This window comes from Platalea leucorodia (genome assembly GCF_965183815.1).
Source record: "Platalea leucorodia genome assembly, chromosome: 4".
Classification (NCBI taxonomy): Eukaryota; Metazoa; Chordata; class Aves; order Pelecaniformes; family Threskiornithidae; genus Platalea; species Platalea leucorodia.
Genome location: NC_138826.1, coordinates 127,002,051 through 127,019,896, shown reverse-complemented (window position 1 = coordinate 127,019,896; position 17,846 = coordinate 127,002,051). Strand labels below are relative to the sequence as shown.

General features: G+C 72.1%; 1 protein-coding gene across 1 annotated transcript; it reads left to right on the top strand.

Annotated features, from left to right (window-relative positions):
* Nucleotides 1-15,590: 15,590 nt before the first annotated feature.
* LEP (leptin) lies at nt 15,591-16,889 on the top strand (the record flags this gene model as incomplete). The annotated part of the gene is given in 6 exon segments (XM_082308430.1): nt 15,591-15,647; nt 15,649-15,723; nt 15,725-15,741; nt 16,526-16,656; nt 16,659-16,687; nt 16,689-16,889. Coding segments are annotated over 6 exon segments (510 nt in total).
* Between the last annotated feature and the right edge of the window lie 957 nt (nt 16,890-17,846).

Sequence of the window (17,846 nt, the reverse complement as noted above, 5' to 3'; positions counted from 1 at the left end):
GCAGGGACCCGGCCCAGGGCTCTGGCAGGGGCGGGAGGAGCCCCCAGTTGCAGCCCAGTGGGCAACTGGGAGCTCAGAGGAGGGGCGCTGGCTCTGGGGACCAGGCGCTGGCTTGGGGCTGTGCTGGGCTGTGCTGGGTGGGACTGGGATGCACTGGGCAGTGCTGGGCTGTACTGGGAGGTGCTGGGTGGTGCTGGGCTGTACAATGCAACCCAGTACAGACCCATCCCAGCACAACCCCATCCCAGCACAGTTCCATCCTGATACAGCCCCACCCCAGTATAGCCCCATCTCCATACAGCCCCATCCCAGTATAGCCCCATCCCAGTACAGTTCCATCCCAGCACAGCCCCATCCCAGTACAGTTCCACCCCAGCACGGCCCCATCCCAGTACAGTTCCATCCCAGTATGGCCCCATCCCAGTACAGTTCCATCCCAGTATGGCCCCATCCCAGCATGGCCCATTCCCAGCACAGCCCCATCCCAGCACAGCCCCATCCCAGTACAGTTCCATCCCAGTACAGTTCCATCCCAGTATGGCCCCATCCCAGCATGGCCCATTCCCAGTACAGCCCCATCCCAGTACACCCCGCCATCCCCACGTCACCCCACCGGCCCCGGGTCGGGGGGCAGGGGGGGCCACGCTCAGGGCCCGCGGCCGTGGCAAGTGGTGGCCGGCCCCATTTGGTGCCACCACACGGGCACGCGGCAGCCTGGCTGGGCACGCGGCAGCCTGGCTAGCCCCAGGGCCTCCCCGGTAGCCAGGCTGCCGCGCCCCGACGTCACTGGCCACAGGGGCTGCGGGGACACGGCTGCGTGGCGGAGCCCCGTGGCACGGGGCGGGGGCGGGGGGCACGCGGGTGTGTACACACGTGTGTGTGCGCGCGTGCAGTGTGGGTGCTGTGCGCTCTGCGTGCGTGCACAGTGCGTGTGTGTGCAGGGGGTGTGCACACGCGTGCGTGTGTGCAGCGTGCGTGCAATGTGTGTGCTGTGCGCTCTGCGTGCGTGCACAGTGCGTGTGTGTGCAGGGGGTGTGCACACGCGTGTGTGTGTGCAGCGTGTGTGCAATGTGTGCACACACACCGGGGTGCTGTGCGCTCTGCGTGCGTGCACAGTGCGTGTGTGTGCAGGGGGCGTGCACACGTGCGTGTGTGTGTGCAGCGTGCGTGCAATGTGTGCACACACTGGGGTGCTGTGCGCTCTGCGTGCGTGCACAGTGTGTGTGTGTGCGGGGGTGTGCACACGTGCGTGTGTGCAGCGTGCGTGCAATGTGTGCGCACACTGGGGTGCTGTGCGCTCTGCGTGCGTGCACAGTGCGTGTGTGTGCAGGGGGTGTGCACACGTGTGCGTGTGTGCAGCGTGCGTGCAATGTGTGCACACACACCGGGGTGCTGTGCGCTCTGCGTGCGTGCACAGTGCGTGTGTGTGCAGGGGTGTGCACACGCGTGCGTGTGTGCAGCGTGCGTGCAATGTGTGCACACACAACGGGGTGCTGTGCGCTCTGCGTGCGTGCACAGTGCGTGTGTGTGCAGGGGGTGTGCACACGTGTGTGTGTGCAGCGTGCGTGCAATGTGTGCGCACACACCGGGGTGCTGTGCGCTCTGCGTGCGTGCACAGTGCGTGTGTGTGCGGGGGGTGTGCACACGCGTGTGTGCAGCGTGCGTGCAATGTGTGCGCACACACCGGGGTGCTGTGCGCTCTGCGTGCGTGCACAGTGCGTGTGTGTGCAGGGGGTGTGCACACGCGTGTGTGCAGCGTGCGTGCAATGTGTGCACACACACCGGGGTGCTGTGCGCTCTGCGTGCGTGCACAGTGCGTGTGTGTGCAGGGGGTGTGCACACGCGTGTGTGTGTGCAGCGTGCGTGCAATGTGTGCACACACCGGGGTGCTGTGCGCTCTGCGTGCGTGCACAGTGCGTGTGTGTGCAGGGGGTGTGCACACGCGTGTGTGTGTGCAGCGTGCGTGCAATGTGTGCACACACACCGGGGTGCTGTGCGCTCTGCGTGCGTGCACAGTGCGTGTGTGTGCGGGGGGTGTGCACACGCGTGCGTGTGTGCAGCGTGCGTGCAATGTGTGCGCACACACCGGGGTGCTGTGCGCTCTGCGTGCGTGCACAGTGCGTGTGTGTGCAGGGGTGTGCACACGCGTGTGTGTGTGCAGCGTGCGTGCAATGTGTGCACACACAACGGGGTGCTGTGCGCTCTGCGTGCGTGCACAGTGCGTGTGTGTGCAGGGGGTGTGCACACGTGTGTGTGCAGCGTGCGTGCAATGTGTGCGCACACACCGGGGTGCTGTGTGCTCTGCGTGCGTGCACAGTGCGTGTGTGTGCAGGGGGTGTGCACACGCGTGTGTGCAGCGTGCGTGCAATGTGTGCACACACACCGGGGTGCTGTGCGCTCTGCGTGCGTGCACAGTGCGTGTGTGTGCAGGGGGTGTGCACACGCGTGTGTGCAGCGTGCGTGCAATGTGTGCACACACACCGGGGTGCTGTGCGCTCTGCGTGCGTGCACAGTGCGTGTGTGTGCAGGGGGTGTGCACACGCGTGTGTGTGTGCAGCGTGCGTGCAATGTGTGCACACACACCGGGGTGCTGTGCGCTCTGCGTGCGTGCACAGTGCGTGTGTGTGCAGGGGTGTGCACACGCGTGCGTGTGTGCAGCGTGCGTGCAATGTGTGCACACACAACGGGGTGCTGTGCGCTCTGTGTGCGTGCACAGTGCGTGTGTGTGCAGGGGGTGTGCACACGTGCGTGTGTGCAGCGTGCGTGCAATGTGTGCACACACACCGGGGTGCTGTGCGCTCTGCGTGCGTGCACAGTGCGTGTGTGTGCGGGGGGTGTGCACACGCGTGTGTGCAGCGTGCGTGCAATGTGTGCGCACACACCGGGGTGCTGTGTGCTCTGCGTGCGTGCACAGTGCGTGTGTGTGCAGGGGGTGTGCACACGCGTGTGTGCAGCGTGCGTGCAATGTGTGCACACACACCGGGGTGCTGTGCGCTCTGCGTGCGTGCACAGTGCGTGTGTGTGCAGGGGGTGTGCACACGCGTGTGTGCAGCGTGCGTGCAATGTGTGCACACACAACGGGGTGCTGTGCGCTCTGCGTGCGTGCACAGTGCGTGTGTGTGCAGGGGGTGTGCACACGCGTGCGTGTGTGCAGCGTGCGTGCAATGTGTGCACACACCGGGGTGCTGTGCGCTCTGCGTGCGTGCACAGTGCGTGTGTGTGCGGGGGGGCTCCCGGGTGGGCGGGGCTCGGGGGGGGCGGGGCGCTCCCGCGCCCCAGGGCCCGGTGTCCCTGAGTCCCAGTGTCCCCATGTCCTGGTGTCCCCAAGTCCTGGTGTCCCCAGTGTCCCCACGTCCCAGTGTCCCCATGTCCCGGTGTCCCCAGTGTCCCCAGTATCCCCACATCCCAGTGTCCCCATGTCCCAGTGTCCCCAGTATCCCCATGTCCCAGTGTCCCCAGTGTCCCCATGTCCCTGTGTCCTGGTGTCCCCAATGACCCCGTGTCCCCACGTCCCAGTGTCCCCATGTCCCAGTGTCCCCATGTCCCCATGTCCCCATGTCCCGGTGTCCCCATGTCCCAGTGTCCCCAGTGTCCCCAGTATCCCCATGTCCCAGTGTCCCCATGTCCCAGTGTCCCCAGTATCCCCATGTCCCTATGTCCTGGCGTCCCCAATGTCCCCATGTCCCCATGTCCCAGTGTCCCCATGTCCTGGTGTCCCCAATGTCCCCATGTCCCCATGTCCCAGTGTCCCCACATCCCAGTGTCCCCAGTGTCCCCTGTGTCCTGGTGTCCAGCATCCCGGTGTCCCCACGTCTCGGTGTCCCCATGTCCCGCTGTCCCCAGTGTCCCCATGTCCCGCTGTCCCCCTGTCCCCAGGCCTCCCCCCGCCCACGGTGCCCCCCCGGGGGGGACGCGGGTGCCCAGACGGGGGCGTCGGGGGCGGTGTCCCCGGGGGGGTGGCGGTGTCCCCGGGGGTACCGGTGTCTCGGGGGGGTGGCGGTGTCCCCGGGGGGGTGGCGGTGTCCCCGGGGGGGGTGGCGGTGTCCCCGGGGGTACCGGTGTCCCCGGGGGGGTACCGGTGTCCCCGGGGGTACCGGTGTCTCGGGGGGGTGGCGGTGTCCCCGGGGGGGTGTTGGTGTCCCCGTGCCTATTTCTGTCCCTTCCATCCCCAGAATAGCGGCAGACGGCGGGGGCGGGGGGGGCCGCTCCCCCTCCCCCCCCCCCCCCCGTGGCTATTTTTAGCTCGCGCGTGTTTCCAGGGGAACCCTGATGACGCAGTGACGTCAATGCGGGTCAATCGCCGCCGCCAGGGCTCGCGCCGCCGCGCGCCGCCCCCCCCCCCCGCCCCCCCCCGCCCCCCCGCACCCGGCGCAGCGCGGTGGCAGCCGCAGGTAGGAACGGGGGGGGGGGGGGGGGGGGCTCCGGGGTCCCCCCGCCCCCCCAAACCCCGCTCCCCCCCCGGGGCTCCCCCCCCCCCGCCCCGCAGGACCCCCCCCCCGCAGCGCCCGGGGGTGCCCGCTCCCCCCCCCGCCCGGCCCGGGACCCCCGGGACCCCCCCACGCACATGGGGGGGGGGAAACCCCGCCACGGCGCCCCAGGGATCCGCTGCACCCCGGGACCCCCCCCCCCAGCGCCCCGGGACCCCCCCCGCACCCCGAGCCCCCCCCCCCGGTGCCCCGCATCCCGGGGCCACCCAGGACCCCCCCCCGTCCCCCCCCCCGCCCCGCGGCCGCCCCCTCCCCCCTGCGCCCCCCTGCGCCCCCCCCCAACCTGGGGACCCCCCCCCGCAAAGCCCCGGGTGCCCCCCCCCCCGCCTCCCTGCCCCCCCCCCCCGCGGTGCCCCCCCCCCCCCGGCCCCCGCCACCCCGGGGGGTCCCAGCGAGCGGCGGGGGGGACGCGGGGGGTGCGGGGGGGGGCAGCCCCCTCCCCACGCCGCTGAGGTGCCGGAGGAGCCACCAGGCCCCCAAAGCGGCCCGCGAGCCCGGCGGCCATCTAGAAAGGTCTGTGCCGCGCACGCCACCGGCACGGGCACGCTCGCCCGCCGGCTCGCCCGCGCCCACCCCTGGGTGCCCAGCGGGGGGGGGCTGGGTGCTGGCGGGCCCGGGGTCCCCACCGCGCCGCCGGCTGGGGCGGGCGGCGGGGCAGGATCGGGCCCCGCTCCCCAGGGGAGGGTGCGGGGATGCCGGGTGCGCCGGCGGCACCCAGCGAGGGCACCCATGGGTCCCGGCGAGCGTCAGCCATCCCCTCGCCCTCCCGGCACGGCTCTGGAGCAGGCGCGGTGCCGGGCACGGCTTGCCACCGCCACAGAGGGGGACGTCCCCCCCGTCCCCCCAAACCGAGTTTTGGGGAGTCCCCAAACCGGGAGCGGGGGTGACCGGGGAGCGGTGGCTTCGCCACCTCCCGCCGCGGGCCGGGGACCTCCGGCAGAGCCGGCAGAGCCCGGCAGCGTCCCCCCGGCCTCCGCCGGCCTGGAACCGGGCGGCTGGCAAATCAATCGGGAACGGGGCGACGCCACGGCTTCAGCGGCATCGCCCGCCCCGGCCCCGCCGCGCGGGGGGACGCAGGGACGGTGTCACCTGCCCTGCAACGTGTCACCTTCCCCGTCACCCTGCGTGGCGGGGCTGCCGGAGGGCGACAGGGCCAGGGGACGGCGGGACGGAGGCGATGGTGGGATGGGGATGGTGGGGGGATGGAGACAACGGTGCGATGAGGGCGACGGTGGGATGGAGGCGACGGGGGGATGGAGACAACAGTGGGATGGAGGTGACGGGGGGATGGAGACGGTGGGATGGAGGTGACGGGGGGATGGAGGTGACGGGGGGATGGAGGTGACGGTGGGATGGAGGTGACGGGGGGATGGAGGCGACGGTGGGATGGAGGCGACGGGGGGATGGAGCCGACGGTGGGATGGAGGTGACAGGGGGATGGAGGTGACAGGGGGATGGAGGCGACGGGGGGATGGAGCCGACGGTGGGATGGAGGTGATGGGACAGAGCCGACGGTGGGACGGAGAAGCGGTGCGCGCGTTGCCGGCAGGGACGGTGACGCCCTAGCGCGGGGGGGGACACGCGGTGAGGAGCCGGGCTGCCTCGCCGTGGCTCCGGGAGCCGCTTTCCCCGCTCGTCCCCTGCAGCAGCCCCGTGCCGTGGGCGGCAGCGGCGGTGCTGCCGCGGGGTCTCTCCTGCCCTGCCGCCGCCGGTGCTCCCCGCCGCCGGGACCAGCAGAAGCCACCGGTACCCTCAAAACCTCCGACATCTCTCCCGAGAGCCAAATCGAGCCCGGAGGCACCGACACCGCCCGGCCACGGAGCCACGGCCTCGTCCAGCCGCGGGACACAGCTCGGAGAGGCGGGAATTTGGGCTGCGCTCACCGGCCTTCGCTCCACCGCCGCCGCGGCCGGGCTCGTTGGTCAGCAGCGGCCTCACGGAGCCGGAGGATGGTGAAACCCGGTGGCCTGCGGTGACGCCAAGCACCGGCTGTTCCTGCTGGCTGCTGCCGCTCTCCCCGGGCCCGGCTGGGTTTTCCAGGAGCCGAGGAAAAGGAGCCGGCGTCGGTGTCGGCGATGCCCGGTGCGGGACAACGGCGGGGATTTGGGAGCACCCTGCTCGCCGCCGATGGGAAGCGGCGGCGTGGGTCGCCGCGGATCGCGGCTTGTCCTGGGCTTGCAGCAGCCGGCGAGCGTCTTCCACCAGCAAAACCCTGTCCAAGACAGGATCCCGCGCTTCCCTGCCCGCGGCCGACGGGATCCCGCGCTTCCCTGCCCGCGGCCGGTGGGATCCCGCGCTTCCCTGCCCGTGGCCGACGGGATCCCGCGCTTCCCTGCCCGCGGCCGGTGGGATCCTGCGGCTGATGGGATCCTGCGCTTCCCTGCCTGCAGGCAGGGACCCTGTGCAGGCAGGGGCTGCTCCTGCCTGGGCTTTGGCCGGGCTGTGCCACGTCCCCGTCGCTCTGTGCCACGTCCCCCCCCGGTCAGGGCTGCGTCCCCTGGTCTGCGCAGCTCCGGCGGTACCAGCGTCACCCGAGGGCCCAGGCGCCCCAGCTCCCGGCACGAGGGACTGGGGAGCACGGGGACCCCCAGCCCGGGCAGGGTGCTGGGGGCCGGGGTGCTCCGGGGACCCGCGGCGAGGGTCCCCCCATCTCCCACGGGCGCCTGCGCCGCACGCGTGGGGCTGACGCGTCCCCGTGCCGGCGGGGGGGGGGTGGTGGCAGCGTGCGCTGGGCAGACGGGTGACACCGGCCACCGTCACCCCCCCGGTGCAGGGGACAGCCTGGGGCCGGCGGGGGGTCCCACCGCAGGACCCATCCCCGGCGTCCCCGCGTCCCCGGCGTCCGTCCCTCCTCCTCGCCTCCCGCCGCCGCGCGTGCCGCCGCGCCGGCCCTGTCTCTCTCGGGTCTTTTTGCGGTCTGGGCTTGCTGTTCCTCCCGCCAGCAGTCAGGAAGCCCTTACCCCAAAAAGTATCCGCGAGGGATCGAAGCAGCGGGGAGGCCCGGGGGCAGCCGCAGCCCAGGTAAGCGGGGGGGGGGGGCCGAGGGGCTGGGGGGACGCCAACATCCCCCCTCGCCCCAGGCTGGGGCCAGAAATGGGGGGGCACAAAGCCACCCCGCTCCCCGGCACGGCCGGGCCCCCCCGGTTGTTGCCGGGGTGGGGGGTGATGGCACCGGGGCTGCGGTGGGGACGCCGAGCCGGTGCCACGCGGGCGAGGAGCCGTTTCCCTCCCAGGGTGGGGAAGGGGGTCCTGGGGCAGCGGGGGGACTTGGGGGTGCCAGCACCCTTCGGGCACCCCGCTCGCCTGGCAGAGCGGCTGCACGTCACCACGGGGCGACAGCTCCCGTCCGGATGGGGCCCGCCAGCTCGGAGCCACCGATGGGAGGGACCGCGGCCACCGTGTGCTCAGCCGTGGCCAGGCCGGGCACGGCCACCTCCCGGGGCGCTTTGGCCTCCCAGGGCTTCCCGTGTGAGCGTCGTGGCCCGCTCTCCCCAGTACGGCCTCGTTACCCACCCCCCTTCCCGGCCTTGGCGGACCGGTCCTGTGAAATGGGCATAAAACATCCCGAAACGTCCACTGAGTTCGTTTCGTCCCTGACTTCGGGCCCCGGCTGCGACGGAGGCCGCTCAGGACAGGCGCGGTGCTGCCTCGCGGGGCGTTACTGGGCTCCGAAGCCGGCGCAGGCCGGGTCACGGCTGCGCTTGCCCTGCGGCTTGTGAGGCTTCGCCGCCGCCGCCTCGGGTCGGTCCTGCTATGGGAATTCCCATAGGATGCAACTCAGATCCTGGATTACAACGATTTAAAGGCGTTGCCACTCCAGTCGCCGCCCCTGCGCCCTTTGTGCCAGACCACGGGGTTTAACGCCGCAGCGAGCTCCTCCCCGGCCCCCGCGCCGGCTCGGACTTGCCCCCAGGCTGCAGGCCCTCCGGGGCGTACCCGCTCCATGGGGGAGCCGTGGCCATCAGCCACGGTCTCTCTCCAGGCCTGTACCTGCTGCGGCATGGACATGGCCACAGCCCCGGTTGCTTGGAGGTGCTCCTGCTCCGGCGTGGCCTCAGCCATGGCTGCAGGCCCTCCGGGGCGTACCCGCTCTGGCGTGGGCTTACCCACGGCCGCACGCTTCGAGCAGCTCCAGCAGGAACTTATCCGCCGCCACGGATGCTTCCAGGTGTCCCTCCTCCAGCGTGGCCGTCGCCTTGGGCCACAGCCCCATCAGAGCCAGACCTGCCGCGGCACGGCCATAACCACAGCCACAGACGCTGCCGGACAGACCTGCTCCGGCGTGGGCTCATCCACGGCCGCAGCCGCTTCGGGGTGTCCTGCTCTGGCGTGGGCTCACCCCCGGGTCACAGGCGCGTCCACTCGGGGTCACCCCCGGGTTCCAGCCTGCCCAGTACAGCAGCGATGCCCGGGCGCTGGTATCAGAATGGTCCCAGTTGCTAACGAGCACTGGTGGGGTGGGGTGGGAGCAGAAGAGGCCCCGCCGCTGCGCGGGCGCTGCTGGGCAGGAACCAAACACCCCCGGGGATCAGCGGCTCCAGCGCAAATGCAGAACAGCAGGGAGAAAATGAACTCTGTCCCAGCCCTGGCCAGCACGGCGAGCGTGCACAGGGCTGTGCAACCCCGGAGCGTGCAACCCCGGAGCGTGCAACCCCAGAGCATGCATAGAGCTGTGCAACCCCAGAGCGTGCACACAGGGCTGTGCAACCCTGGAGCGTTCAACCCCAGAGCGTGCACAGGGCTGTACAACCCCACTGCATGTACACAGGGCTGTGCAATCCCAGAGCGTGCAACCCCGGAGCGTGCACAAGGGTGCAGCCCCAGAGCATGCACACAGGTGCACAATCCCAGAGCGTGCACACAGGGCTGTTCAGCCCTAGAGTGTGCACACAGTTGTGCAACCCCAGAGCGTGCACAGGGCTGGGCAACCCCACTGCACGCACACAGGGCTGTGCAACCCCAGAGTGTGCACACAGGTGTGCAACCCCAGAGCGTGCACACAGGGCTGTGCAACCCCAGAGCGTGCAACCCTGGAGCGTGCACAGGGCTGTGCAACCCCACTGCATGCACACAGGGCTGTGCAACCCCAGAGTGTGCACACAGGTGTGCAACCCCACTGCATGTACACAGGGCTGTGCAACCCCAGAGTGTGCACACAGGGCTGTGCAACTCCAGAGCGTGCAATCCCACTGCATGTACACAGGGCTGTGCAACCCCAGAGTGTGCACACAGGGCTGTGCAACTCCAGAGTGTGCACACAGGTGTGCAACCCCACTGCATGTACACAGGGCTGTGCAACCCCGGAGCGCGCACACAGGGCTGTGCAACCCTGGAGCGCGCACACAGGGCTGTGCAACCCCACTGCACGCACACAGGCGCACACCCCCCCCCCCCCCCCCAGAGGCCCCGCGCTGGGAGCAGCCCCTCAGTGCCACCAGGTCCCTGTCCCCGCGTCCCCAGGCCCTGGGCCCCTCCTGCCACCCCATCCCCGGCGTTGCTGCGGGCTGGCGGCAGCTCAATGAGCAAATTATGGGATGGCGGCGCGGCTCCGAGATCGCTGCTCCGCGGTTCGTGCAGCGACGGCACCAGGATCGATCGCGCTGCGTCCCCCCCGGATGGCACCCGCCCCAGTGACACCCTCTGATTGCCATGTTCGGTGCCCGCGTCTTCCCAGTGCTCCCAGTCCGGGTGCTCATCATGTCCCCAGCTCCCAGCACAGAGAGTTCCCAGTGCTCCCAGTCTGGGTGCCCTTAGTGTCCCCGGCTCCCAGCACAGCAAGTTCCCAGTGGTCCCAGTCCAGGTGCCCAGCGCGTCCCCGGTTGCCAGCACAGCAAGCTCCCAGTGCTCCCAGTCCAGGTGCCCTTAGCGTCCCTGGTTCCCAGCACAGCGAGTTCCCAGCGCTCCCAGTCCGGGTGGGGGTGGGGGCCGTGCCCCCCCTCCCTGCAGCCCCGTCCCCCCGTGGCTCCCAGTGGCCCGGGCAGGTGGCCCAGTGGGGACACGATGGGGACTGGGGACGTGAGCGGGGGCGGTGCCGGCTGGGGGGGGACAGGGACAGGGATGGGGACAGGGATGGGGACAGGAATGGGGACAGGAGCAATGGCGGCTGCGGGGGGACAGGGCTTGGGGACCCGAGCGTCGCTGGCGGCAGGGAGGGCCAGGGCACGGTGACAGCCACCAGGCAGCCACTCGCCATCGGCGTCCCCGCGGTGGCCGCGCGGGGCCCTGCCGGCAGCTGCCCGCTCCTGGCGGGGCTGGGGCAACGTTTGCCCGGCTCGGGCCACCCACGCCCCGGCCACTGGCCACCCACGCCCCGGCCACCGGCACCCTCCCGGCCGGCGCGGTGACGGCCCCGCGGCCCAGGGAGCCGCTGCTGGGCACCCTGACCCCCACCCCGGCCACCCCGGGGGGGCTGGGGGCACCCACGGGGCCACACGCTGGGTTTGGGGGTGCCACGGCGCATCGGGGTGCCACAGGGCATTGGGGTGCCACAGGGCATCGGGGTGCCGCGGCACGTACGGCGCTCCTCGGCCGCCCACCCTCGGCCAGGAAGGGTGACAGGGACGCGGTGGGGACATCAGCCACCCTCTGCCCGCGGGGACGTCCCCCCCCGGCGCCCCGCTCCCCCGGTGCCACCCCGGCTCTGTCCCCACCCTGCGCGGTGCCGGCGGTGGCACCCGGCGGGACAGCGGGGGACAGCGGGGGACAGCGGGGCGTGGGGACCCACTCGCTGCGGGGGCCTGGGGTGCCCGGACCCCGCGCCGGGCCTTGCCGCCGCGGCGGCGCGCAGCCATGGCGGCCCCTCCCTGGGCCTCAGTTTCCCCGGGTGAAGGCCGGGTGCGGCGGCACCGCGGGGAGGCCGCGGGCAAGCCTGGGCGCCGGCCGGGTGGCCCACGGTGGCACCTGGCCGGGAGCGATGGCGCGGGGACGCTGGCGCCCAGCTGCGGGCAGGATGGCGGCGGGGGGTGCTGAGCGCCCGGGTGCCCGCGGTTTGGGGCGCGGGGGTGGGGGGGGTCCTGGCACCCCCGGTCCTGCGCCGGCCCGGGGACGCGGGTGGGGGCGGGGGCCCGGTCAGCGCTTGCACCGGCGCGTGTGGACACGGGTGCGTGCGCCCAGATGTGCGCGTGCCCAGATGTGCGTGTATCCAGGTGTGCACGCATCCAGGGGTGCGCGTATCCAGGGGTGCACGTGGCCACACCTGTGCGTGCCCAGCTGTGCGTGCACCCGGGGGTGCCTGTATCCAGATGTGCGTGTGCGCCCAGATGTGCCCATGCCCGGGGGTGCCTGTATCCAGATGTTTGTGTGCCCAGGTGTCCACGTGCCCAGGTGTGCGTGTGCCCACGTGCGCGTTGCATCCAGATGTGCACATGCGCAGTGGTGCGTGCATCCAGATGTGCGTGCGCCCAGGTGTGCGCACACCCAGCTGTGCCCATGCCCGGGTGTGCACGTATCCAGATGTGCGTGCCCAGATGTGCGCGTGCCGACGTGCGTGTGCCCAGGTGTGCGTGTATCCAGATGTTTGTGTGCCCGGGTGTGCACGTATCCAGGTGCGCGTGCGCCCAGATGTGCGTGCGCCCGGGTGCGCGTGCCCCGCCGTGCACGTATCCAGCTGTGCGTGTGCCCAGCTGCGCGTGCCCCGCCGTGCGCGTGCCCAGCTGTGCCCACGGCCACAGCTGCACCCAGGCGCCCGCCCGGGCGCGGAGCCACATCTGCCCAGATGTGCCTCTGCCTGGGGGGGGGGCGGGGGGGGGGGTGGTCCCCCAGAGGCCTGCGGGCACCCAGCTGTGCGCGCACCCTGCTGCCTGTGCACGGCCGCACGCGCCCCTGCCCGCGCCCCTGCCCGCACCCGCAGCGGGGGGGCCCAGCCCGGGGTGCGGGGGCGCAGGGGGGCGCGCAGGGGTCCCCCCCCCCCCCAGGGCTCGGGGTGCTGCGGGTGCCCCCGGCCCGGGTGGGGTCCCCACCCCACGCCCCCCCCCGTGAGGCCCCCGGCGCCGGGCGCGTGTGCGGGCGTGCACGCGCTGGCGTGGCGGATGTGTCACCCCGCACACGGGCGGCGGCCGCGCGCCGCCGGGGCACGTATGCGCGGGGGGAGCGCGGCTGGGCCGTGGGGCGGGATGGGGGGCAGGCCGTGGGTCACGCCGTGGGGCAGGCCGTGGGTCACACTGTGGAGCAGGCCGTGGGGCAGGCTGTGGGTCACGCCGTGGGGCAGGCCATGGGGCAGCTGTGGGTCAGGCTATGGGACAGGCTGTGGGTCAAGCCATGGTGTGGGCTGTGGGGCAGCCGTGGGTCGGGCTGTGGGGTGGGCTGTGGGTCACGCTGTGGGTCACGCTGTGGGTCAGGCCGTGGGGTGGGCTGTGGGTCACGCTGTGGGTCAGGCTGTGGGGCAGCCGTGGGTGGGGGTGCCCCCCCAGACCCGTCCGTGTGCGGGGGCCCCAGGCTCTCGGGGCCCCCCGGGCTCTGCCCCCCGGGCAGCGCATCCCCTGCGCCCCCTCCGACCCCCCGGGCCCGGGACCCAACCGCCGGCCGGACAGACCGACGGACAGCCTGACCCACAGCCCGACAGACTGATGGACAGCCTGACCCACAGCCGGACAGACCGACGGACAGCCTGACCCACAGCCGGACAGACTGATGGACAGCCGGCCAGACTGACCCACGGCTGGACAGACGGGCAGACGGAAGGACAGCTGGACAGCCTGACCCATGGCCAGACAGCCGGACAGCCAGACGGATGGACGGACGGACAGACAGCCTGACCCACAGCTGGACAGCCAGACAGCTGGCTGGACGGATGGACAGCCTGACCCACGGCCGGACAGACGGATGGCTGGACGGCCGGACAGCCTGACCCACAGCCGGCCGGCCGGCCGGTCAGACAGGCAGCCTGACCCACAGCTGGACAGACGGCCGGCCGGACAGCCTGACCCACAGCCAGCCGGACGGCCGGACGGACGGACAGCCTGACCCACAGCCAGCCAGCCGGACGGACGGACAGCCGGCCGGACAGCCTGACCCACAGCCAGCCGGACGGCCGGCCGGCCGGACAGCCTGACCCACAGCCAGCCGGACGGACGGACAGCCGGCCGGACCGGGCGCCGCGGGCCGGGGGCGGGCGGGGGCGGGCAGCGGCGTTGCGCCAGGGCCCCGCTCCGCTATAAAGGGGGGCAGCGGCCATGGGGCCACCGCCGCGACCGGACGGGAGCCACGGGGCGGCCCAGGTAAGCGGGGCCCCGGAGCCCCGGGACCCCCGGACCCCCCCGCCGCGGGACCCCCCGGCCCCCCCGGGACCCCCACCCCAGGGACCCCCTGCCCCGGGACCCCCCTTCTCCTGGGGACCCCCCCACCCCAGGGACCCCCCCACGCCGGGGACCCCCCCCCCCACGGGACCCCCCTTCCCTGGGACCCCCCCCCAGGGACCCCCCTGCCTCGGGACCCCCCCTTCCCCAGCGCCCCCCCATGGGACCCCCCCACCCCGGCCCCCCCCCCTCGCCCCCTACCCCGGGCCAGCGGCTCCCCAAGGTCACTTGCCACCCGCCCCGGGTGGCCAGCGGTGGCCAGGCCATAGTTGCCACCGGCCGCGGCCCCCAGCGCCGGGGGTGCCCGAGCGGGGGGGTGACACGGGGGTGACACGGGGGGGTGACACGGGGGGGTGACACGGGGGTGCCACGGGGGGTCCCGGCCGATGTCCCCGCGTCCCCCCGCCACCGACCCTCTCCCCCCAGGCTCAGCGAGCGGCTGCGAGTCCCCGGTGAGTGGTGGGAGCCCCCGTGTCCCCCCGTGTCCCCATGTCCCCTCCCGTGTCCCCATGTCCCCCCGTGTCCCCCTGTCCCCGTGACCCCGTCCCCACGTCCCCATGTCCCCGTGTCCCCATGTCCCCCCATGTCCCCCCATGTCCCCCTGTGACGCCCTGTCCCCTCCCGTGTCCCCGTGTCCCCCCGTGTCCCCATGTCCCCCTGTGTCCCCGTGTCCCCCCATGTCCCCCCGTGTCCCTGTGTCCCCCGTGTGTCCCCGTGTCCCCCCATCCTCATGTCCCCGTCATGTCCCCGTGTCCCCCCATCCCCCCGTGTCCCCCCATGTCCCCTTGTCCCCCCATGTCCCCCCGTCTCCCCCGTGTCCCCCATGTCCCTCTGTGTCCCTCCTTTGTCACCCTGTGTCACCCCGTGTCCCTGTGTCCCCCCATCCCCATGTCCCCCTCATGTCCCCCCATGTTGCCTGTGTCCCCGTGTCCCCCCATCCCCATATCCCCCTGTGTCCCCCCATGTCCCTGTGTCCCCCCCTGTCCCCCCCCATGTCCCCCTGTGTCCCTCCTGTGTCACCCCATGTCCCCGTGTCCCCCCATCCCCATGTCCCCCTCGTCCCCCCATGTTCCCTGTGTCCCCGTGTCCCCCCATCCCCCTGTGTCCCCCCATGTCCCTGTGTCCCCCCGTCCCCCTGACCCCCCCATGTCCCTCCTGTGTCCCCCCATGTCCCTGTGTCCCCCCCTGTCCCCCCCCATGTCCCCCTGTGTCCCTCCTGTGTCACCCCGTGTCCCTGTGTCCCCCCATCCCCATGTCCCCCCATGTTCCCATGTCCCCCCATCCCCATATCCCCCTGTGTCCCCCCGTGTCCCCCCTGTGTCCCCCCGTGTCCCCCTGTCCCCCCCTGTCCCCCCGGTGACACGTGCCGTCCCCCGCTGCCCACGCTCCCCTCTCTCATGGGGGACGGGGGGGATGGGGGTCCCCGGGGAGCGGGGCCACCCGGGCCCGCCGATGTCCCCTCCTCGGCCACCTTGTCCCCAGGGCTCGGTGGCCACGGCCACGGCCACGGTCACGGCCGGGGCGAGGGTTGCGACAGGGCGGCTCCGGGAAGGCGACGGGGCACGGCCGCGGGGCCATGTGCCGGCGGGGCCACGGGCCATGTGCCGGCGGGGCCACGGGCCAGCGGGGCCATGTGCCGGCGAGGCCGCGGCGGCGCGGTGGCACGGCGACGAGGACCCGGGGCCCGTGGCCCTGGGCCCGTCCCGGCGGGAAGCGGGACCCCCGCCCCGGGGTGGCCTCGGGGGGGGGGACATTTTGGGGGCTCGTCGCGTCCCCGCTGCCACCTGCGCCCCGCGCAGAGCCCGGCGGGATGCGGGGGCCCGGCGTGGCCCTGTGGGGGGCTCTGTGGCTGTGGCTACCGCTGGCCGGGGGGCCACCCGGTCCGGCTGGAGAAGGTGCAGGCCGACGGCGTGGCGCTGGCCCGGACCCTGGGCGCCCGCATCCCAGCAGCTGCAGGCGAGGCCCCTGGGGGGGGGCGGGGGGGCACTGGGACCCTGGGGGGGCCTGGGGGGGGGGGGGGGCCACTGGGACCCTGGGGGGTGCGGGGGGGGGGCACTGGGACCCTGGGGGGCCCGGGGGGGGGGGGGCACTGGGACCCTGGGGGTTGCGGGGGGGGGCACTGGGACCCTGGGGGGCCCGGGGGGGGGGGGGGGCATTGGGACCCTGGGGCACCCCGGGATGGCGGCCGTGTCCCCTGTCACCCACGGGGGGGGGGGGCACTGGGACCCTGGGGGTCCCCGGGGTGGCGGGGGGGGCTGTGCCCTAAATGGGGGGGTCCCCAGGGATGGGTGCCCATGGGGGGGGGGGGACCCTGTGCCCCAAGGGATGCGGGGGGGTCCCGGGGGGGGTCCCCACAGCTGGGTGGGGTTGGGGGGGGTCTCTGTGCCCCAACTGGGGGGTCCCCATGTCCAAATGGGGGGGGGGGGGTCCCGGGGGGGGGTCCCCACGGCTGGGGGGTCCCTAGGGGGTCCCGGGGGGGGGTCCCCACGCTGGGTGGGGTTGGGGGGTCCCGGGGGGGGTCCCCACGGCTGGGGGGTCCCCTAGGGGGTCCCGGGGGGGGTCCCCACGGCTGGGTGGGGTTGGGGGGTCCCGGGGGGGGGGTCCCCACGGCTGGGGGGTCCCTAGGGGGTCCCGGGGGGTCCCGGGGGGGGTCCCCACGCTGGGGTGGGGTTGGGGGGGTCCCGGGGGGGGGTCCCCACGGCTGGGGGGTCCCCAGTCCTGTCCTGACCCCCCCTCGCCCCCCAGCCGCCCCCCCCCGAGCCTGCGGATCAGCGGGCTGGAGGCGCTGCCGGGGGAGGGGGCCCCCGAGGGGCTGGGGGCCATGGGCCACCGCCTCCAGCTCTTCCAGCGCCTGCTGGGCGAGCTGGCCGCGGGCAACTGCCGCTGGCCCAGATCGCCAACGACGTGGGAGAACCTGCGCAGCCTGCTGGCCACCCTGGCCGCCCGCCTGGGCTGCCCGCCGCCCCGCGCCCCCCCGCCGCGCCCCCCCCCGCCCCCCCGAGCCGCTGGCCCACTCGCCGCACACACGGTGGCCGGGCTGGCCCTGGCGCGGCTCCGCGGGTGCCTGGACGCCATCGCCGCGCGCCTGGGCGGCCGCCCCGCCTGCTAGGGCCAGCGGGAGCCGGGGGGGCCACCGGGAGCCGGGGGGGCCAGCGGGAGCCGGGGGGGCCACCGGGAGCCGGGGGGGGCCACCGGGACTTGGGGGGGCCAGCGGGAGCCGGGGGGGGCCAGTGGGACTCGGGGGGGGGCACCGGGACCGGGGGGACCACCGGGAGCCGGGGGGGGGCCAGTGGGACCCGGGGGGGGCCAGCGGGGACTCGGGGGGGGGGGGGGCACTGGGACCCGGGGGACCCCCGGGCTCCCACCCCCCTCTTTTTCTACTACTGTTATTGTTGGTATTATTTATTATGATTAATTATTGGTATTATTCTTGGTATTGCTATTTATTGTTATTAATTATTGGTATTGTTGATATTATTGATATTATTATTGCTATTCTTGATATTATTATTTATTGTTATTAATTATTGGTATTTATAGTACCGCTATTATTATTGATATTATTATTGGTATTACTGATATTTGTTATTAATTATTGGTATTCTTGATATTGCTATTACTATTGATGATATTATTGTTAGTGGTATTATTGATATTAATATTTATTGATATTAATTACGGATATTGATACTATCGATGTTATTATTGATTTATTATTATTGAATTATTGAATTATTGAATAACAATAATAATAATAATAATAATAATAATAATAATAATTTTATTTTTAAATAAAATTTAAAAAATTGGGGGGTGGCAGCACCCCCAGGGCCGGGGGGGCCCCAAGGGGTCCCGGGGGGGGGACACCGACCCCGAAACGTCACCGGTGGGGGGGGGGGGGGGGGCGGCTCCCCAGCCCTCGGCCCGGGCCGGGGGGCCCCCAAAGGGCCCCCAAAGGAGGGACCCCCAAAGGAGGGGTCCCCCAAAGGAGGCCCCCCCCAAAGCCCCCCAAGGAGGGTCCCCCCCCAAGGAGGGTCCCCAAAGGTGGGATCCCCCCCAAAGCCCC